The sequence below is a fragment of the Mustelus asterias genome, chromosome 3 (assembly GCF_964213995.1).
Source record: "Mustelus asterias chromosome 3, sMusAst1.hap1.1, whole genome shotgun sequence".
In the NCBI taxonomy this organism is placed as follows: domain Eukaryota; kingdom Metazoa; phylum Chordata; class Chondrichthyes; order Carcharhiniformes; family Triakidae; genus Mustelus; species Mustelus asterias.
This window is the reverse complement of record NC_135803.1, coordinates 70,637,394-70,661,160: the sequence shown is the minus strand read 5'-3', so window position 1 is coordinate 70,661,160 and position 23,767 is coordinate 70,637,394. Positions and strand designations below refer to the sequence as shown.

Below are 23,767 nucleotides of genomic sequence, written 5' to 3'. Positions count from 1 at the left end.
TACAAAAATTGGGGGAGTAGTGGATACCCTCGGTTTGCTCCCAGAATTCCACTCTTGATACTATCAACATCTCCCTCTGAATCCATCCCTCCCCCACAACTCACATCCCCTTCTCCATACCATCACCCCATGTCTCCTTTTCCACCCCCCACCCCTCACTCAGGTCCCCTTCTCCCCCTCCTCCCCTTAGTCATGGTCCCTTTCTTCTTGTCACTCCTTTAACCTCATCAACTCGTGTTCTCCTTCTCCACCCCTGCCCCACTCATGGTTCCTGGTGTAAATGCCGCTGATGGGCAGCTGATCAGACAGAGGTGATTGAGGGGGTGGGGTACAGAATTCCGGTCATATATTAATCTGAATTCCAATAACAAGATGCCAATAGTGGGAGGGGATGATTCCGCCCATCAAATAGTTGCTACAATATCATCAAAAAAGAATTGGATACATTTTTTGAAAAGGAGGAATATAAAAGGATCTGGAAAAAAGGAGAGAGCAAAGGGACTAGAGTAGACAACTTCAGTTAAAGACCCCATGCAAGTATAATGGGTCAAATGACCTACTTCAGTGTAAATTAGGCTGGAGCAAATAAAACTGGGAGCCTATAGGTTCCACGGGTTTTTTTCTGTTGATTATTAAAAGGAACTTTAAGAGTTTACTTGGGGCAGGTACATATCTGGCTTCCTATAGACAGCCGGGTCTGTGAAGCAGCAAGAGGTGATAACTCTGAGACAGCTCTTAATTGAGAGCTCCAACATGCAGCTACACAGAAATGGCAGCCAAGCTGATCAGGACTAAAACAACAGCTATGACCAATCTTCCAGCAGAAGACCAGTGAAAGATTGTGGCAAGAAATAAGGGAGTTTTCCCATTGCCCACAGCACTCACACCAACCCAGTCCATACCAGAATCTTCCTTAATCTCAAAATCATGCAAACACTCTCTACATTCCAGTTCTTGCCAGCAGCACCCCCCATCCCCCAATTCCCAAAATAAGGACTTAGAAATGGCAGCTAAATTCTCTCTGCAAGCGAAGCTTCACTTGAGGACTACACTGGCTCTTGATTTCCTATGTGCAATGCGACGAGCGATTGTATTGTATCTTATTGTCATTAAGTTGGACAACTCTTCATGTCCACTGAAGTTGCTTCATGATTTTGTTCATGTTTCACTGAAAATATGCAAATATCAATTTTGCTGTGTCAACATCACATTGCAGTTGCAGCCACCCAGAGGTTCTATGGAGTAAGTTTCTAAAGGCTCTTCCAACTCCATTACCATCTTGTGCATGAATGAAAGCTATTTTCAACTCACCCCGGTCAGTGCCACTGACATCTCAGTAACATCTAAAAATGGCTCAATGGTAGCACTCTTAGTCAGAAAATAGTGAATTTAGGTCACTTGTGCACAAATTTCCATCTGGTCCTCCAGTGCAGTACTGAGATTGTCGTGCATTGTTGGAGCTGCTATCTTTGAGATGAGACATTACTCTGATGCCCCAATTGCCCTCTCAGGTGAACATAAACGTTTCCAAAACACTATTTCAAAGAAGAACAGGGGATTTCTCCCTGATGTCCTGGTGAATATTTATTCCTGAACTAATAGCTCAATCTGGTCATTATCACATTCTTTTTGTGGAAGCTTGTTGTGTACAAATTCACTACCGCCTCCGGTGCCTTACTGCAGTGAATGTGCTTCAAAAATACTTAATTAAACATGAAGCCCTTTGGGACATCCTGAGATTATGAAAGGTGCTATATAAATGCAAGTCTGTCATTATTTCTAATTCCATGAATGAAGGCTACTGATGTAGAGCCAGGAGCACATGTTCAAGCATTGAGTATCACAAAACTTACATTGCTATTATTCTTCCTCCCAATGATTCACAGTGATATCTGACTTCAGGCTAATTAGTTGCCTTCTGATATCTCATCCACGTAGTCATTTATTGTGTGTGTCGCAAGGACAGCGAATATCCTTGCAATATTTATGCTCTCATATACATCCACAGATTTTGAAGTAAACAGTTAACGCATGGAATAAAGAGATGAAATAGCTCACACAGTTGACTCTCCCCATAAGCCATAAAATCACTCCCATCATAGTTTCCATCCAACCTACCAAGGGACTCTCACAACCTGAGAGACGCCACCAAAAGATGAATGCAAAATAAAAAACAGAAAATGCTGGAAATAGTCAGCAAGTCTGGCAGCATCTGAGAAGAGAGAAATGGAGCTAATGCTTTGAGTCAAATGTGATTCTTTCTACAAGAGTTTGAAGAATAGTCATATTTGACTCTGAATGTTAAAAATCTGTTTTCATCTCTCCACAGATGCTGCTAGATTTCCTGAGTATCTCCCGCATTTTCTGTTTTTATTTCAGCTTTCCAGCATCTGGAGTATTTTGCATTTATCAAAAGTGATGAGACTTCCCTTCAATCATAGAAACCCCACAGTGCAGAAAGAGGCCACTGGGCCCATCGAGTCTGCACCGACCACAATCCCACCCAGGCCCTACCCCCATATCCCTACATATTTACCCGCTAATCCCTCTAACCTACGCATCTCAGGACACTAAGGGGCAATTTTTTAGCATGGCCAATCGACCTAACCCGCACATCTTTGGACAGTGGGAGGAAACCGGAGAACCCGGAGGAAACCCACGCAGACACGAGGAGAATGTGCAAACTCCACACAGACAGTGACCCAAGCCGGGAATCGAACCCAGGTCCCTGGAGCTGTGAAGAAGCAGTGCTAACCACAGGTGCTACCGTGCCGCCTTCAGAAGCAAACAAATAAAACTTCAAGGGCATCAACCGAGCAGCACAGTACACAATTCTAGATGTCCCACTCCACAGATGTCTTATTCCCAACTCTAGCAGGGTAGGGAGAACCATACTCTAACAGTTTTCCTCATCAGGTTCATCTTTATTAGTATTTGCCTACTGGCGATTACTAACATTATTAGCAATTCTGTTCTTAAATAGTCACTGACAATACATTAGTTGCCGACTCTCTGAGCCTCAGCAATTATTTGAGCTCATTTGGTACTCGAGAGATTCATAGTGTTTCTCCAGATGATGGAGTCGCAGGTTTTGACATAGTTCAGGGCTTGAAACATGATTGAAGTGGTCACCTACCTGAACAGACAACATATTGTCCTCATTTATAAAAATCCTGTAAGTGTAGATACGATTTTCAAAGCTGGAAAAGAGGAAGAAAGAAAATGAGACAATTAAATTTGGTACACACACACACACACACACACACACGCCTCTTTCTGTGCTGTGAATTTGCTGTTACGGGTTAAAAGAAAAGAACAGACTACCCAGTCATGCCCCATTTTATCAGCCGATCACCAGTGCCATCATCATGCTGCTAAGTCCCTCATCTCTGGAAATCCCTTCCTACACTTTGCCATCTCTCTACCACCCCCCACCTTTCCCTCTTTAAAATGCTCTATTTTTCTCCATTCAGCTAGGATTAGCTATCTGAGTCTTTCATCTTCAGTTAGTACTTTAATGCTTGAAATAATTTTGATCATTTTTCTCTGAATCGTTTCTAAAGCATCTAAATCTAATTCAAAGCAGGGTGACCAAAACTGCTCAACATACTACAACAACAACTTGTATTTATATAGTGCCTTTAACATTGTGAAATTAATTCCCAAAGAGATTCACAGGAATGATTCTCAAACAGAATTTGGCACCTAAGAAGATATTGGATCAGATGACCAAAAGCTTGGTCCAAAAAGCAGTTTTTAAGGAGCAATTTAGAGGAGAATGAGAAAGGTAGAGAGGCGGAGAGATTTAGGGAGGGAGTTCCAGAGCTTAGAGTCTAGGCAGCTGAAGGCGCAACCACCTTGATTAAAATCACTGGTGCTCAAGGGGCCCGAACTGGAGAAGCATCTGTGCAATCTGCTTGGTGCATTTGTTGTTCACCTGATTTTAAAAAGAATTCTAGGATAGTCTTTATCCTAGAGAATTCAAAGTAAGTGCGGTACTGAAGGAGTAGCACACTGTCAGGGATGCCACATTTCTGATGAAACAAATTGTTGTGCTTTTCAGTATTTATATAGTGCTTTACACAACCTCAGGTCACTTCAAAGCTCTCTATGCTGAAATACTTTAAATAGTGGTCACTGATATAATGGCAGAAACATGGTCTCTAATTTATGAAAAGCCAAGACCCACAAGTAGCAATGTGATAATGACCTGAGAGTGTTTAATAATGTTGGTCAAGGGGTCAATATTGACCAAGACACAAGGGATAACTCCCTTGCTCTTCGTTGGACAGTACTGTACGGTCTTTTATGTCAACCCGATAGGGTTGCCAACTGTGATTAAATGTATTCCTGGAGGTTTCACCACATGACTATCCCACACACTAACCATTAGTCAGCCAACACATCCATCTTTGTGATGTACTGTCTTACTACACCAATTGGAAAGAAAAATGGTTCATTACCCACTTGGATGACAGCCAACCAAGCTTTCCCCCAGATATTTTTATATCTGGTAAAGAGAAATGTTCAAAGAAAATGGCAAAGAAAATAATCTTCTTTAATGTCTCAGTGATTTTTCTCCAGAGTTGCACACAACAGTGTCCTGGAGATTGATCTTTAATTCCTGGGGATTCCAGGCAGCGTCGTAGCATGGCCAAGCGGCCTAAACCTGTGGATTAAGGTCCAGTCTCTGCGGAGTTGTGGGTTTGAATCCCACTGTTGCCAGAATGGATTGAGTTCAAGCAGCACGGTGGCACAATGGTTAGCACTGCTGCCTCACAGCGCCAGGGACTTAGGTTCGATTCCTGGCTTGGGTCACTGTCTGTGTGGAGTTTGCACGTTCTCCATGTGTCTGCATAGGTTTCCTCTGGGTGCTCCGGTTTCCTCCCACAGTCTAAAAGACGTGCTGGTTAGGTGCATTGACCTGAACAGGCGCTGGAGTGTGGCGACTAGGGGAATTTCACAGTAACTTCATTGCAGTGTTAATGTAAGCCTTACTTGTGACTAATAAATAAACTTTAACTTACTAACCAATCCTGGAGGGTTCTACCTGAATGTGCAGTTTAACTCTTCTCGAAACTCTGAACTTCTAACAGTGCAGCATTCCTTCAGTACTGCTCCTATTTTGAATTTTGTCGTATAAAAGCTGTTTTGGAAAATTCTGGAAGGCCCCAACAGATGAGCAACAAATATCCCAACCACTAACTTTCCAAACAGTGACGAGGAAGATCTACTAATTAGAACGAGTGCTAGAGAAGTTCCAAAGGGATCTTAATCCCAAACCAGATTCTTTAAGAGTGCAACAATTCAGTCCTTAATTGTACATCTATAGAACATAAGAAAGTCATGTTCACAAATCACAGAAAGTTAGCATGTTGGCACTGTAAGCAATAGGAAGGCAAGTGGAATGTTAGCCTGTATTGCAGGGGAGTAACAGCACAAGAGTAAGGAAATGCTCCTACAATTATACAGAGCTTTGGAGTGGCGGGGTCGGGTGGGGGGGGTTGGGGGAGGTGGATGGTGCACCTTCCTTCAAGGCGAGATTATATAGAATGGGCCTGTATTCTCTGGAATTTAGAATAATGAAAAGTTATCCCATTGAAATGAATTAAATTCTTAGTGCATTTGGCAGGAACATGAGGAAAGTAAGAAAGTGCAGCCGATGTAAAATATACGAATTAGGAGAAGGAATAGGCCATTCAGCCCCTCAAGCCTGCTCTGCCATTCAACACGATCATGGCTGATCTGATTGCAACTTCAACCCCACATTCCTCTTACCCCCAATAACCTTTCTCCCAATTATTTATCAATGATCTATCTAGCTCAGCCTTAAAAATATTCAAGATTCTGTTTCCATTGCCTTTTGTGGAAGACAGCTTCAGAGATTCATGACCCTATGAGAGAAAAGAATTCCTCCTCATCTCTGCTTTAAATGAGTCGAGTGACTTCTTATTTTTAAACAGTGACCTCTAGTTCTAGATTCTCTGACAAGAGGAAACACCTCCTCCACATTCACCCTGTCAATACCCCTCAGGATCTTAAAGGTTTCAATCAAGTACCATCTTACTCTTGTAAACTCTAGTGGATACAAACCGAACCTCTCCAACCATTCCTCATAAGACAACCCTCCCATTTCTGGTATTGATCCAGTAAACCTAAATGGTACAGCAAGTTTGGGGACCTTATGGTCTACTCCTGCTCCTATTTCTGATTTACTTAAATATAGGTAATGAAACATCAACATTAAAGAATATTACTGATAAGACAAGATGAGAGTGGGGGATGTTCTGTTCTAGCCATGTTTAACAGGCTTACGATCAAGGCAGAATGGGATTGGCATAATCTCAAATACCAAAGCATAAAGCTGCAGCAGCTCAATAACCTTATCTAAATCCTAAAGCTGAACTGTGATCATTTCCTGGATAGTGGCTACTACTTTATCCACAACACTCATTCAGTTGTCAGCAGTATACACAGCCAGGTTAACAGCAGTTACTTTCAGTTATACCATTATGCTGTATTGACTGTCTGATAAACTATACAATTATTATGGAATTTCCTTACTTCATTCTCTTTTGTAGATTCAATCCTGCCCTTAATCAAGGTCCTCTCACCAGCCTAGCTATCAGGATTGAAGCGTGGAGTGAATCATTTTGGGTAAAATCACAAGCACTAATCGTTGACTGTTCTAACAATGTAACACTACTGCTAAATCAGAGTTTGTACTTTTATGGCTATCACTTGTTGGATGCACCAAGCAAAGCGGTCGCTTTGGTTGCCGTGGAGATGACCTTATATTTCATTGAGAAAAAGGTTTGCTCCTGAGTGATGAGATTTAGCATAGCAAGGATTAATAGTACCTAAACCCAAAGATTAATCTGACTCCCTTTCCTGGACACTAAAGGTAAAATTGTCTCGGGCCAGTAGAACAATACAGGCTTTTAACGAATTAATAACCTGTTTTTTTGTCAAAGCAATGGAAAAGAAGGTTGATTCCATTGTAAATCAGGCTGTTGGTTTGCAATCACCCATTTTGCACTTCTGTTGTAGACCCTTTCAGCCCCTTGGTGTTTGTGCATGCATATCTGTGTGTGTTTGCGTGTTTATACGCACAAATAAATATGCCCACATATGTATGTTTGTGTTATGTATTAAAAGATCAAACTGACATAGCGCAGGAGGTAGCTATTTGGTCTATTGAACTGGCTCTTTGGTAGAGCTATCCAGTTAATCCCACTCCCCTGATCCCTTCCCCACAGCCTTTTCAAGTATTTTTCCTTTCAAAAATTACTCTTGAATCTGCTTCAGCCACTCTTTCAGGCAGTGCATCGCAAATCAGAACAATGTGTAAAACATTTGTTCCCACAAAGCCACATCGGGTTCCTTCGTTCTTTCACTTTAAATCTGTGTCTCCCAGTTATCAACAAAAGGAGAACAACCCCAGCTCCTCAAGTCTCTCCACATGACAGATGTTCTTGATCTCTAGGATCTATCTAGTAAATCTCCTCTACAACATCTCCAAGATTTTGCCATCCTTCCAAAGGTGTGGTGCACAGAACTGAAAACAATACTCTATTTGGGGCCTAACCAGTGTTATGAAGGCGTAGCATAACCTCCGTGTATTGGTATTTAATGCCTCTATTTATAAAGTCAAGGATCCTACATGCTTTTCTAACAGCCCTCCAGACTTGTCCTGCATCTTCAAAGTTTGTGTAGATATACTTCCGGGTCTCTCAGTTCCTACACTCCCCTTAAGATCAATTTATATTGCTTTTCCTTCTTCTTCCTCCTAAGATGTGTCATTCATACTTCTGAGAGTTCAATTTTTCTTCTACCTGTCTGTCCATTTCACCTTATTGTTGACTATATTTCCGTGTTTTGTGTCATCTGCAAACTTTAAAATTATGCCCAGTAGAAATTTCAGGTCATTAGTATAGATTAAAAGGAGTAGTATATATTTCTGTTGTACACATGTGTGCACAGGTCTTTCCTTATTCATGTACTGTGGTCTGGTCAGAGTCCTACAGTTGTTTCCTGCTAACTGCACTTCTTCTTCTAAGTGCCAGTTGACTTTGCATGCTCTTCCTCTTTCCTGTGGGTTAATCCCATTGCAGAGTTTTCATTCCTCTTCCTTGAACATTTGTGGTATTCAGCAGTTCCAAATTAGCTAGCCAACAAAATTACCGTATCAAGTTGACAAGTCTACGTAAAGTCCATGAGAGGGAAATGATGGTGTAGTAGTAATGTCATTGTACCAGTGATCCAAAGCTAATGCTATAATGTTATGGGTTCAAATTCCACCATTGCAACTGATGGAATTTAAGTTCAGTTCATAACTCTGGAATTGAAACCTAGGGTGGAATTTTACCAGCATGTCCGCCCGAGTTTCGTACGATCCCACCTGAGGCCAACAAAGAATGCCGTTCTCCGAGCCTTGCCCGTCCCGGAACCGGCGCGGGCATGCCAGTAAAATTCCGGCCTTAGTCTCAGTAATAAGAAATAGCAGTAGGCCCTTTGAGCCCACTCTAGCACTCAATGAGATCATAGTTGATCTTCCACTTCAATGCCCTTTTCCTATACTATCACCATATCCCTTGACGTTTTTAATGTGTAGACATCTATCAATTTCAGTCTTGACATACTCAATGACTGAGCCTCTACAGCCCTCTGGGGTAGAGAATTCCAAAGATTCACCACCCTCTGAGTGAAGAAATTCCACCTCATCTCAGTCCTAAATGGTCTATCCCTTCTTCTGAGACTGTGTCCCCTGCCCCAGCCAGGGGAAACATCCAACCTGTATTAACCCTGTTGAGATTTGTAAGAATGTTTTATGTTTGAATGAGATCACCTCTAATTCATCTAAACTCCAGAGAATAAAAGCCCAGTCTATTTAATCTTTCCTTGTAGATCAATCCCTCCATCCCAGGAATTAATTTAGTGAACATTTGTTGCACTTCCTCTATGGCAAGTATATCTTTCCTGAGGCAAGAAGACCAAAACTGTACACAATTCTCCAGGTGTGGCCTCATCAAGGCTCTATATAATTGCAGTAAGACATCTTTACTCCTGTACTCAAATCCTCTTGTAATAAAGGCCAACATACCGTTTGCCTTCTAATTGCTTGCTGTACCTACATGTTAGCTGTCAGTGACTCATGAACAAGGACTACCAAGTTCCTTTAAAGTTCAACACTTCCCAACCTCTCCTCATTTAAAAAATACTCTGTATTTCTGTTTATCCTGACAAAGTGAATAACCCTGTATTTCTCCACAATGTATTCCATCTGCCAATTTTCTGCCCACACATGTAGGCCAGAATTCTCTGACTTTGCTCACAGATGGGATTCTCCGGTCCGCTACTGTGAATGGAGATTTGGCTGAGTGCCAAATTCTCTATTCTTGCCAGCCGTAGTGGTGGGACGTACTACATTGGAGAATTCAGGCCTTAGCCTCTTGAAAGCCATTTGAAGAGCTTTTGCACCTTCCTCCTTACTCACACTTTCAAGCTTTTTGTCACCTCTAAACTTGGAATTATTACATTTAAACCTGAGCCACTGATTTAGATTGTGAATAGGTGGGGCCCAAGCACTGATCCTTATGATACTGCACTAGTCACAACCTGACAACCTGAAAATGACCCGATAATTCCTGCACTCTGTTTTCTATCCGTTAATCAGTTGAATTAGTTAATGGTGATTGTGAAGCTATCATCCATTGTCATAAAACTCATCTGGTTCACTGATGTCTTTTAGGGATGGAAATCTGCCACCCTTTCCTGGTCTGGCCTGTATGGAATTCAAGGCCCACGGCCACAATGTGGCTGGCTCTTAACTGCTCTCTGAAATGGCCTAACAAGCCAAGGGCAATTAGGGATGGGCAACAAATGTTGACCTTGTCAATGATGCCCAGATCCCAGATTAAAGAATAAAGAAAAAAAAAGAACAGTAGTATAATTCCTGCCTGTACTTTTACTGAGGTCGATACAGTAAGAAAACAGTCACAAACATCCCATAAACATTAACTGGCATCAGAGCTTGGCTAGTGTGGGATTTGGAAAAATGTTATACTGATTCAGTAGTGGATACTTCATCATTACACGTCAGTATTAACTAATGAACCAATCTGTGTTGCACCAGGTCTAGAAGTGCCTGATGGAAGAGTCTGAGGAAACATTATTTTGTATCTCTACAGTGCTGTAGGAGTACCCATGATCAGGAATGTGGGGGGCAAGATCTTAGCAAGGGTGACCTACACTTTCCTTACTGGCCTGGAGGAACATATCTACTTCTAGTCCTTCAAGGAAATTAAAGAAAATACTTCACCATTTCTGGGTCTCTTCTGATGCCAATCAATGGCTTTGTTGTTTTGTGCTGGCAGGTAAGGGAAAGTCACCATAGTTGCAGATGCCCATAGGCTGCTCTCCCCTTTGAGGGGGAGAGCTGACTGGTAGTGATTTAACCTGAGGATAACCACACCTCAGGCAAGGGGCAAGATTGAGAAGGCGGGCCTTCATGAATAACCTCAGCTGGCATGGAAATGAACCCACGCTGTTGGCATCACTTTCGGTCATGAACCAGTTGTCCAGCTAATTGAGCTAAACTGACCTCCAAACTGGCAAGACCTTCACTGCCATTACCTGTTCAGGCCATTTAGGGAAAGTTGGATCCTGGTGCCATCATCAGCACCCAAAATGCATATATTAAAAAGGACCCCACTGGCTTTAGGCAGGTCTCCATGTTACCTGCTGAAAAGAGCAGGCGAGTTCCCAGAATTTTCAGAGTGGTGGAGTCATCTCAGTAATTTTAACTGCCATGTGCCCAATTTCTGCCTTGCTGGGTAGGGTTGATATTTGCCCTCAGGGTTAGATACTCAAGTATTTGGAATGGAATTCGAATCTGTAACCTTTGTGACTCAGAGGTAAGACCGCTGTCATTGATACTGGAACGTGTCTTACTTTCATGAGCGATGACACAGTTCATATTAGCTCGCAGCAGTGGTTTCATGTCAGCAATCTTGCTTCTAGGTTAGAAAATTATGGATTCAAGCTCCACTCCACAGATTTAAGCACATAATCCAGAAAATACTCCCAGTGCAGTACAGAGGAAGTGCTGCATTGTTTGGGGTGGTGGGAAGGGGGCATATTTTAGATGGGCTTCCTCAGACCCACTCATGCCCTCTGGGTCGGGTGATCCCAAACCTCACTGGACGTCATCAAACGCCAGAGTGCAGTGTGGCCACATCAGGAATAAGCAACTTTTCCATTCGTGATTGGCTGATATAAGGTCATAGAGGTTTACAGCATGGAAACAGGCCCTTCAGCCCAACTTGTCCACGCTGCCCAGTTTTTACCATTAAGCTGTTCCTAATTGTCTGCATTTGGCCCATATCCCACTATACCCATTTTACCCATGTAACTGTCTAAATGCTTTTTAAAAGACAAAATTCTACCCGCCTCTACTACTACCTCTGGCAGCTCATTCCAGACACTCACCACCCTCTATGTGAAAAAGTTGCCCCTTTTGTATCTCTCTCCTCTCACCTTAAACCAATGCTCTCTAGTTTTAGACTTCCCTACTTTTGGGAAAAGATGTTGACTGTCTACCTTATCTATGCCCCTCATTATTTTATAGATCTTTATAAGCTCATCCCTCAGCCTCCTACACGCCAGAAAAAAAAGTCCCAGTCTATCCAGCCTCTCCTTATAACTCAGAGCATCAAGTCCTGGTCGCATCCTACTAAGTCTTTTCTGCACTCTTTCGAGTTTAATAATATCCTTTCTATAATAGGGTGAATAGAACTGTACATAATATTCCAAGTGTGGCCTTACAATGTCTTGTACAACTTCAACAAGGCGTCCCAACTCCTGTATTCAATGTTCTGACCAATGAAACCAAGTATTCCCAATGCCTTCTGCACCACCCTGTCCACCTTGTGACTCCACTTTCAAGGAACTATGAACCAGTACCCCTAGGTTTCTTTGTTCTATAACTCTCCCCAGCGCCCTACCATTAACTAAGCAAGTTCTGCCCTGGTTCGACCTACCAAGATGCATCATCTTGCATTTATCTAAATTAAACTCCATCTGCCATTCATCAGCCCACTGGCCCAATTGATCAAGATCCGTTACAATCCAAGATGACCTTCTTCACTGTCCACTATGCCACCAATCTTGGTGTCATCTGGAAACGTACTAACCATGCCTCCTAAATTCTCATCCAAATCATTAATATAAATTACAAATAACAGTGGACCCAGCACTGACCCCTGAGACACACTGCTGGTCACAGGCCTCCAGTTTGAAAAACAACCCTCTACAACCACCCTCTGTCTTCTGTCATCAAGCCAATTTTGTATCCAATTGGCTACCTCACCCTGGATCCCGTGAGATTTAACCTTATGTAACAACCTACCATGCGGTACCTTGTCAAAGGCCTTGCTAAGGTCCATGTAGAAAATGTCAACTGCACTGCCCTCATCTACCTTCTTGGTTACCCCCTCAAAAAACTCAGTCAAATTGGTGAGATGATTTTCCACTCACAAAGCTATGCTGACTGTCCCTAATCAGTCCTTACCTCTCTAAATGCCTGTAGATCCTGTCTCTCAGAATACCTTCTAACAACTTACCCACTACAGACATTCGGCTCCCCAGCCTGTAGTTCCCAGGCTTTTCCCTGCAGCCCTTCTTAGACGAAGGCACAACATTTGCCATCCTCCAATCTTCAGGCACCTCACATGTGGCTGTCAATGATTCAAATATCTCTGCTAGCAGACCCGTAATTTCCTCCCTCGCCTCCCACAATGTCCTGGGATACATTTCACCAGGTCCCAGGGATTTATCTATCTTAATGCACTTTATGACTTATAGCGCCTCCTTAAACCAAGGCCCCATTTAGCCTCTCTTGTTAAGGCAGTGGTTCCCAAACATTTTTCACCGGGCCGCACTTTCGGAATAAAAATTTGCTCACGCCACACCGAATTTTTTATTGATAAGAAATACATTCAAAAACAAAAAAAAACAACTCCTAGCAGTGCTTGATTCATAATATAGAACACAACTACTTTATAATATGATCATGGGACATCCAGAAAGTATAAAACAATGCTTGTTTCAACCATGTTTAAATGTTTCTTTGATTGTCCTTGAATCTTCCCGCCACACTTGCCATCCTCTCTCGCCGCACCAGTGTGGCGCGCCGCACCCTTTGGGAACCACTGTGTTAAGGCAATGGGCCTGAGCCACTATTCCGATGTTTAAAAGGGCAGATCTCCCTGATGTTCTGGCTAATACTGTTCCCTCAGCTAACGTCTCTAAAAAAATAGGTTAACTGATAATTATCATTTATCTAAGTGTGGGTGCTTGCTGTGTGCAAATGATCTTCTGTATTTCCTACATTACAATATCATATACAATATCAAATACAAAGATCATATTTTAAGAAGTACTTCATTGGCTGTAAAGTGTTTTGAGTCATCTTGAAGTTATGAAAAATGCTATAGAAATGCATCTTTCTTTAGACATGCAAATGTTTCAGAAGCAGCACAGAAGAATTAAAAAAAACAGGAATGCCAGAGTATAATCTTTTGATAGCTTAATTTTGAAAGCTTCTGAAACATTCTGAGTCAGTGCTGTCTATTTTGCTTTATTAAACTCAAGGCATGGGGTGGATTCAATTGTAGATAATGACACAAGAGATCTTCATTGCGAATGGTACCAAATTGAAGAATCTGGGGTTTATTTTTAACTTCAGGCATTTGGGAATCTAATGTAGCCTCATACTGCAAACTGTACGATGTTGCTTATACCTTCAAAAGCATCCTAGGAGCCAGACATATAAAAATTAAAACCCACTGTCACCTTGAGAGCCTTAGGCAATGCTTACTCTTGTCCTACTTTGAGGTTGCAAGTGTGGCTGCAGCAGTTTGGTGAAGCAAAGATGTCTCAAGCATTGATTTTCACTGAAACTGAGGTAAGAGAATTGCTCTCTTAAAGAGCCTGGGTAAATACGGTTTCCCACTGAAATCCCTTCTCCTCCTCCTCATCTTCCAGAACTCTTCTGCTCTACATGGCCTCTCTTTATTCTTCCAGTTATACTCAATGCTCAGGGGAAAACCTACCAGGTCTTTTATGTCTTATTTCAGCACCAGCTTTTAAATCAATAAAGAAATTACTTCAGCATTAGCCAGACCACTCACTGTCATTGAATTAAACATTAGACAAGGAGCCAGGAGAAATAATCCAGTACATTAACTGTAAGTAGTTTATGATCCCTGTCAATAGCACTGATGGAGGGTCCTTCAAACAATTTAATTTTGTGTTTAGGGGTACAAGGTTAAGACAGGGCATTGACTGGAGCATAGCATTTAAAAATGACAGTGTTACTGATAAAGCTGAATTGCACCCTGATTGGTATCATAATCTGTCTGCTTTGTCCGCTGCCAATGATCATTAGGTGTGAATGTGCAAACCTACTAATGAAGTTGGCATTTAGGAATTTCCTATCAGAAGTGCCATATGGATCTTAGATGCCATTTCCCACTGTTAAGCCTACAAAATAGATTCTACTGAGCCCAGTGTCTCCCCTTTACCCTCCTCCTCAATCAAATATCAGTGTTAGTCTCCCATTATATCGTACACTCTATTGGTGTCACTCACAATCCACATTTTAAGAATATAAAAGCATGAGAAATAGAAGCCCCTCAAACCTGCTCCACCATTCAATACAAGCATGGCTGATCTTCTCCCTTTATTCCACTTTCCATAATCTTTCATTCTCTAAGAGACAAAAATCTGTCTATCTCAGACTGAAATATATTCAACAATGGATTATCCACAACCCTCTGGGGTAGAAAATTCCAATGATTCACAATGGTGTACAAGATTATGAAGGGGATAGATAGGGTGAACGGTGGGAAGCTTTTTCCCAGATCAGAAGTGACATTCACGAGGGGTCACGGGCTCAAGGTGAGAGGGGCGAAGTATAACTCAGATATTCTAGGGATGTTTTTTACACAGAGGGTGGTGGGGGCCTGGAATGCGCTGCCAAGTAGGGTGGTTTAAGACTTACCTGGATAGTCACATGAGCAGCCTGGGAATGGAGGGATACAAACGATTGGTCTAGTTGGACCAAGGAGCGGCACAGGCTTGGAGAGCCGAAGGGCCTGTTTCCTGTGCTGTACTGTTCTTTGTTCTTTGTAATCCTTTGAGTGAAGTAATTTCTTCTAATCTCAATTCCACATGATCATCTGCATATCCTGAGACTGTTCCCCTGTGTTCCAGATTCCCCAGCCAGGGGAAGCAGCCTCTCAGCATCTGGCCTGTCGAGCCCTTCAGAATCTTGTATGTTTCAATTGGATCAACTTGCATTTTCCTGAACTTCAGACAGTGTAGATTGAATTTACTCAACCATGCATCATAAGGCAGCCCTCTTATCCTGGAACTAGTGCACCTTCACTGTTCCATCTCAAGTTGCAAGCACATCCTTTCTTAAATATGGAGACCATATGGAGGTAACTGCTCAAAGTATTCCAGGTGTGGTCTCACCAAAGCCATGTAACAGGACAAAGGCCTCCTTATATAACTGTACTCTAATGCCTTTGAAGTAAAGGCCAACATGCCTTGTTTTCTTTCTTGTTGCTTGATGTACGTGCAATGGTAACTTTGGGTGTTCCTTGTACAAGTACACCCAAGGCCGTAAGTTTCTGAACATTAACATTTACAAGTTTTGCACCTTTTAAAAGATATTGTGTTTTTCTATTCTTACTACCAAATTGAATAACCTCGCAATTTCCTCATTGCATTATTATTGGAACAACCTGAAGAAACTGGTGGGGGAATGATTTCCTTTTTTAAAGGGCATGCTAATGGAATAGAGAAGGAGACATCTCCATTCAGTCCTGAAAAGTGGATTGCCTTCACCATTAGGAATCCATCATGAAGAACAAGTCGGCTCACAGCATTAAATGTCACCACTAAAATCTCTATAAAGAACAATAATGTGCTTTATTGTATCATCTCAAATAGAAAGATTTTCAAGACACTTCACAGAGACTGGAAAGTTTTAGCAGAGGCAGTTGAAAGCATTGTTGAAGAGATGTGTTTTATGAATGGCTTAAAGTGGGAGAAAGGGAAGATGGAGGTAAAGTCACCATAGTCCTAGATGACAATAGGCTGGCGATGATTTAACCTGAGGATCACCACACCTCAGGCAAGGAGCAAAGTTGAGTAGGCAGGCCTACTTCAGCTAGTACAGGAATTGAACCCATGCTGTTGACATTGTTCAGCATCACAAACAAGCCGTCCAGTCAAGTGAGCTAAACCGCTCCCCAGGAAAAAGGTAGTGAGTCACTGACATTCAACTTTGAAATGTGATATTGTGGTAAGGTTACCTTTGTTCATTTTATATGGGGTGGTATCCTCTGACCTCTTCTACTTATAAATATTGTACTAAGTCCCCATACCTCTCAAGCACTTCAAAGTGTCTCTCAAATTCCACATCAATGGAATTGGAAGTATGCGAACATCCCATTTGTTAATTGGATGGACACATGCAATCTGTCCAAACTGTTGGGGCATTCCTGAATCCAAGCAGAGTTTACTGAAAGATGTGAGGCAGACAGTGAAAGAGGAAGTGAGAATTTGATCAGTAAGTTCCTAACTATCTGACAGCTACAAATCAGTACAGATTAAAAGCCCTGGGGAAATTCAACCTTTTCCAGGCTGTTGCGAATACTGAATTGTTTTCAAATCTATCTGCTCAAGCTACTGCAGTTTCTCAGAAAAGCTCCCAATAGCCAAGGGTTGAATTCCACAGACAATTCTCTGGAAATATATTGTTGTTTTCCCTCCTATATGTTGACTCAAACCATTGTTTTGCAAACTGAGCCCACTTTCTTCTCTGTACAAGCTAGACAGATCTCTGGTCTGCTTTGCTATGGAGTGGTATGACTCAACATATGTCTTTGATTGCCCACATGACGAGTTCCTCATTGCTCCACAGCTGTTGACAGAGGCTTGTATTCCCTCAAAAATAGAAGATTAAAGGATTTTCTGATTGGGGTATTTAAGAAGATTAAAAGATTTGAAAGGGCAGATAGAGAGCAACTGTTTCCTCTGGTAACAGAATATAGAGGGCTTAACCTTCAAATTAGAACTAAGCTCTTGAGCAGTGACATAAGGAACATTTCTGCACACAAAGGAAATCTGGAATTCTCTCTCCTAAAATATGGTTGAGAATTTCAAAACTGAGTTTGATAGGTTTTCATTAGGAGGGGCTTAAGGAATATGGAATCAAGGTAGACGAATTTAAGATAGCTGTTAGCCATCAGTGCCGGATTTAGGCATAAGCTAAACAAGCTACAGCTTAGGGCCTCACAATCCACAGGGGTCTCACAAAATTTCAGAAGGTTTACAATGAAGAGAACATTTAAGAGCGGATACCAGAAAAGAAAAAGAAAGCACCAGCTTGAAGAGCAACTCAAAAAATTACCAAAATTACCAAAATCTATGAGAGAGATCAAGCCAGCCAAATGATAAATATGTAATCAGTAAATGCATTCATTTGAAAATAATTTGTATTTTTCACTTTAAATACCTTGCTATTAAATAATTAAAAGGCATAATTATGTTTTCAATTTTTTTGTGGCGACCCAAGGTCCTGTTTTGGTACGCACCTTCGTGAGACCTTTTGGTGTAACTTTTTAACAAGGGGCCTCCAAGCTTTATATAGCTTAGGGCCTCACCAAGTCTAAATCCGGCACCGTTAGCCATGTTAAGAAAACAGGGTATTCCTTCAGAGAGGAAGCAAAGGCAAATGCAAAACATAAGCTCATGCCTGGCTCAGGTGCAGAACTTACGAAAGTTGTTGAGGTTTACCATAGTCAAACATCATTGAAACAACCATATTGTGACCCACAAGCTGTATGTTTCAGGTGGAAAAGAGATATTCATCTGTAACCATGAAACCACACAATAAGAGAACAAAGCTCAATGCCAACGTGAATCAGCTTCACCTAATTAGCCCATAACAGGCCAAGCAAGAGAAGAAAGAAAGACACCAACACGCCAGTATTCAGTCAACAGTCCAAAGCCCCCATCTTCCATTCACTATTCATCTAGAGCACTCCTTGTCGGAGTGAATTCCATATTCTTACCACGCTTTGCATAAAGGAGTTAGCAAGTTTCTCCTGAATTGCCTGCCGGATTGATTTACACAGGTAAACATCTATGTTTACCCCCGAGTGACATGGTCGCACAGTGCTTAGCAGTGCTGCCTCACAGTGTCAGGCACCCGCGTTTGATTCTCAGCTTGGGTCACTGTCTGTGCAGAGTCTGCATGTGCTCTCCATGTCTGCATGGGTTTACTCTGAGTGCTCCGGTTTCCTCCCACAGTCCAAAGACATGCTGGTTGGGTGCATTGGCCTTGCTAAATTTTCCCTCAGTGTACTGGAACCGGCGCCGGAGTGTGGCGACTGGGGGGATTTTCACAGTAACTTCATTGCAGTGTTAATGTAAACCTACTTGTAACACAAATAAAACAAAATTAAACCTTTCAGAATTTTAAAGACCTCTATCAGCTCATCTCTTGGCCCTCTCCATTCTAGAGAAAAAAAAGCCCCAGCCTATACAGGCTTTGCTGATAAGCATGTCCTCTCAGTTCTGATATCATCATTGTGAACATTTCTGTACTTTTTCCAATGCCCCATATTATTTCTATAATATGAAGACCAGAACTAGTCACTGTCAGCCAAGAGTGGTCTAACCAATATTCTATTTAAGTTTAACATAACTTCTTTCAATTCCAGTCCTTTGTAAATGCACCCCAGTAATGAGTTACATTTTTATGACATTATCTTGTGTCTCTACTGAAACAAGTGACTTATGCATCTGTACTGCAAAAATCCTCTATCCCATTAAGGCACTTATTTTCCAAGCAATATGTGGCCATTTCATTGTTTCTACCAAAAGGTAACCCCTCATACCTGTCTACATTGAAATTGAAATTCATTTGCCAATTGCATGTCTGTTCTGCAAGTTCCAATGCTTCTATTTTCTCAGAAGACTAAGGAAATTTGGCATGTCAGCTACGACTCTCCCCAACATTTACAGATGCACCATAGAAAGCATTCTTTCTGGTTGTATCACAGCTTGGTATGGCTCCTGCTCTGCCCAAAACCGCAAGGAACTACAAAAGGTCGTGAATGTAGCCCAAACCAGTCTCTCATCCACTGACTCTGTCTACACTTCTCGCTGCCTCGGCAAAGCAGCCAGCATAATTAAGGACCCCACGCACCCTGGACATTCTCTCTTCCACCTTCTTCCATCAGGAAAAAGATACAAAAGTCTGAGATCACATACCAACCAATTCAAGAACAGCTTCTTCCCTGCTGCTGTCAGACTTTTGAATGGACTTTTTAAGTTGATCTTTCTCTACACCCTAGCTATGACTGCAACACTACATTCTGCACTCTCTCGTTTCCTTCTCTATGAACTGTAAGCTTTATCTGTATAGCGCACAAGAAACAATACTTTTCACTGTATGTTAATACATATGACAATAATAAATCAAATCAAATCAAATTCATTAATGCATGTATTAGAAAGTGGAGGGTTCATTCAGGAACAAACTATCAATTATTTGGCAAACACTGTAAGAGAAAAAGACATGTTGAAAGTCAAAGCAAAGTTGGTGAAACTGTGTGTAGTGAAGAGTGAATGCGTGTATGCCATGGGAACAGGCAGAGGGGAAAACATGATGAGAGGATCTTGTGGCGTTGATGACCATTCTTGCCTATGATGGAGGCAAGTCTCACAAAGTGATCACGGACCAGTGAATGAAATAATGGATTGAATAACCCTCCCTACTCCATTGGTCCACTCTCTGGATACTCTTTGGAGTATCTAGAAATGGAAAGGATGGAGATAAATGAGATTAAATCGAGCTCCAACGTATTGTTGGTCAAAAGAGGAGAGTTTATATTGAGCTCACATTTTGTCACCGAGATATCTCAATTAGCTTCCCAAAATGGAAAGACATTTAGGTAACAATGATGGGAGCAAGTGACAATTCACTGCTGTTGCTCTAACAGAACATCAAAAAAAATGTACTAATGTCGGGTGGGGGGGGGGCAGTGTTTTGCTTTAATCAAATAATAATTCAGTCAATAATTTAGAATCTGCACCAAAGTGATAGGTGCTGGGCAGTTCCCCTTTCCTCAACAGGTTGAGTTGCTCAGTGCACTTGAGCCAGTTTGGGCTAAGAGCTGGAGATCAGCTGAGACATCTGGAGGCAGAACGATAAATACCCGATCCCGAGAGAGAAATCTGGACTTAGATCAAGGATCACTCACCACCCGGAGTGATCAGAGGATTAAGGTGATAACTGGGGACTATAGGGTCGATCAAGAAAGAGCTCAGTGACCAGAGTCGCTGCACTGTGCTTCGAGGTGCACACAGTGCTGCTTTCATAGGAACTCACAGGTGGACAACGCAGCCTGGGAAAGCCACCTTGCTTCCTCTCCCAGCCTCCGCAGTGAGGTTGGAGCGTTGTATCCTGCCCCAGACTGCATCCAGTAATAACTTACAGCAAGCACAGGGCTAACGCTCCTTCGAATGACTCGCTGTGTCGGACCAAAAAACTGCCGTCCTGCGCCGCCTTGGCGAGCAGGGTCTCGGCCATGGGTCGGGAGATGTCCTCATGGTACCATCGGTCGTTCATCTTCTTCCACTTTATTCCATACAAAATCCGCTTGCTGCTTCAAATGAAGTCACCGCTTCAGGGCGCCGGCAAACAGCCTTTCCTGCCCGTGACGAAGACAGACTGAGCTTCACTTCCTCAAAACTCTGTCAGACATACAGAAATAACAACACGTGCTTTATTTCAAGTACAACAAAGCCGGCCTACTCATCTCCAACCTCACCCACAGCCCAACTAAACATTCACCCACCTGCACATGGATTAACACCCAACAAAACATTCACCTCGACAGTAACACCCACCAAATCATTCACCTCTACATTAACACCCACCAAAACACTCACCTCTGCATTAACACCCACCAAAACATTCACCTCGACATTAACACCCACCAAAACACTCACCTTGCCATTAACACCCACCAAATCATTCACCTCTACATTAACACCCACCAAAACATTCACCTCGACATTAACACCCACCAAAACATTCACCTCGACATTAACAATGACCAAAACGTTCACCCCGACATTAACACCCGCCAAATCATTCACCTCGACATAAAAACCCACTAAATCATTCACCTCGATATTAACACTCAGCAAAACATTCACCTCGACATTTACACTCACCAAAAAAAACCTCAAAATTAACAATGACCAAAACATTCACCTCGATATTAACATTGACCAAATCATTCACCTCGACACTAACACCCATCGAAACATTCACCTCGATATTAACATTGACCAAATCATTCACCTCGACACTAACGCCCATCGAAACATTCACCTCGATATTAACACCCACCAAATCATTTGGCTCAACATTAACACCCACCAAAAAAAAACTCGAAATTAACAATGACCAAAACATTCACCTCGATATTAACATTGACCAAAACATTCACCTCGACATTAACACCCACCAAATCATTCACCTCGACATTAAACTCGCGAAAACATTCACCTCGACATTAACACCTACCAAAACATTCACCTCGATATTAACAATGACCAAAACGTTCTCCCCGACATTAACACCCACCAAATAATTCCTCAACATTAACACCCACCAAAACATTCATCACGACATTACCACCCACCAAATATATCGCCTCAACACTAACGCCCATCGAAACATTCACCTCTACATGTATCAAAACTCACCAAAACATTCACTTCCACATTAACACTCACCAAAAAAAATAAACCTCGATATTAACATTGACCAAAACATTCACCTTGACAGTAACACCCACTAAATCATTCACCTCGACATTAACACCCATCAAAACATTCACCTCGATATTAACACCCGCCAAAACATTCACCTCGACATTAACACTCGCGAAAACATTCACCTCGACATCAACACTCAATGAAACATTCACCTCAACATTAACACCCACCAAATCATTCACCTCAACATTAACACTCACCAAAACATTCACCTCTACATTAACACTCACCAAAACATTCACCATGACATCAACACTCAAGAAATCATTCACCTTGACATAACACCCACCAAATCATTCACCTCGACATTAACAGCCATCAAATCATTCATCCCGAATTTAACAATGACTAAAACATCCACCTCAACATTAACAATGACCAAAAAGTTCAGCCCGACATTAACACCCGCCAAATAATTCACCTCTACATTAACACCCACCAAATCATTCACCTTAATATTAACACCCACCAGATCATTCACCTCGACATTACCACTCACCAAAACATTCACCTCGACATTAACACCCACCGAAACATTCACCTTGACATTACCACCCACCAAATCATTCACTTTGACATTAACACCCACCGAAACATTCACCTCGACATTACCACCCACCGAAACATTCACTTTGACATTAATACCCACCGAAACATTCACCTCGACATTAACACCCACCGAAACATTCACCTCGACATTACCACCCACCAAATCATTCACTTTGACATTAACACTCACCAAAACATTCACCTCGACAGTAACATTCACCAAAACATTCATCATGACATTAACACCCACCAAAACATTTGCCTCGACATTAACACTCACCAAATCATTCACCTCTACATTAACACCCACCAAATCATTCACCTCTACATTAACACCCACCAGATCATTCACCTCGACAGTAACACCCACAACACATACACCTTGACATTAATACCCACCAAAACATTCACTCCGACATTAACACACACCAAGTCATTGACCTTGACATTAACACCCACCGAATCATTCACCTTGATATTAACATCCACCAAATCATTCACCTCAACATTAACACCCACCAATTAATTCACCATGATGTTAACACACACCACATCATTCACCACTACATTAACACCCACCAAATCATTCACCAAAACATTAACACTCACCAAAACATTCACCTTGACATTAACACTCACCAAAACATTCACCTCGACATTAACACTCACCAAAACATTCACCTCGACATTAACACCCACCAAAACATTCACCTCGGCATTTAACACCCACCAAAACATTCATCTCGACATTAACACCCACCAAAACATTCACCTCGACATTAACACCCACCAAAACATTCACCTCGACATTACCACCCACCAAAACATTCACCTCAACATTAACACTTACCAAAACATTCACGTCGACATTACCACCCACCAAAACAGTCACCTCGACATTAACACTCACCAAATCATTCACCTCGACATTACCACCCACCAAAACATTCACCTCGACATTACCACCCACCAAAACAGTCACCTCGACATTAACACTCACCAAATCATTCACCTCGACATTACCACCCACCAAAACATTCACCTCGACATTACCACCCACCAAAACATTCACCTCGACATTAACACTTACCAAAACATTCACCTCGACATTAAGACTCACCAAAACATGCACCTCGTCATTAACACCCACCAAAACATTCACCTCGACATTAACACCCACCAAAACATTCACTCGACATTACCACTCGCTAAAACATTCACCTCGACATTAACACTTACCAAAACATTCACCTCGACATTAACACCCACCAAAACATTCACCTCG

The 23,767-nt window shown here is 42.0% G+C and overlaps 1 protein-coding gene across 1 annotated transcript in view; it reads right to left on the bottom strand.

The window, feature by feature from the left end:
* The window catches only part of inpp5d (inositol polyphosphate-5-phosphatase D), a 184,255-nt gene that overhangs the window by 155,017 nt on the left and 5,471 nt on the right, over positions 1-23,767 (bottom strand). The window contains exons 2-3 of the mRNA XM_078209150.1: positions 20,580-20,838; positions 3,137-3,200 (exon numbers count right to left, since the gene is read on the bottom strand). Of these exons, the coding sequence (XP_078065276.1) occupies positions 3,137-3,200; positions 20,580-20,713 (198 nt within the window). The 5' untranslated portion in view covers positions 20,714-20,838. The remainder of the gene's footprint in view (positions 1-3,136; positions 3,201-20,579; positions 20,839-23,767) is intronic.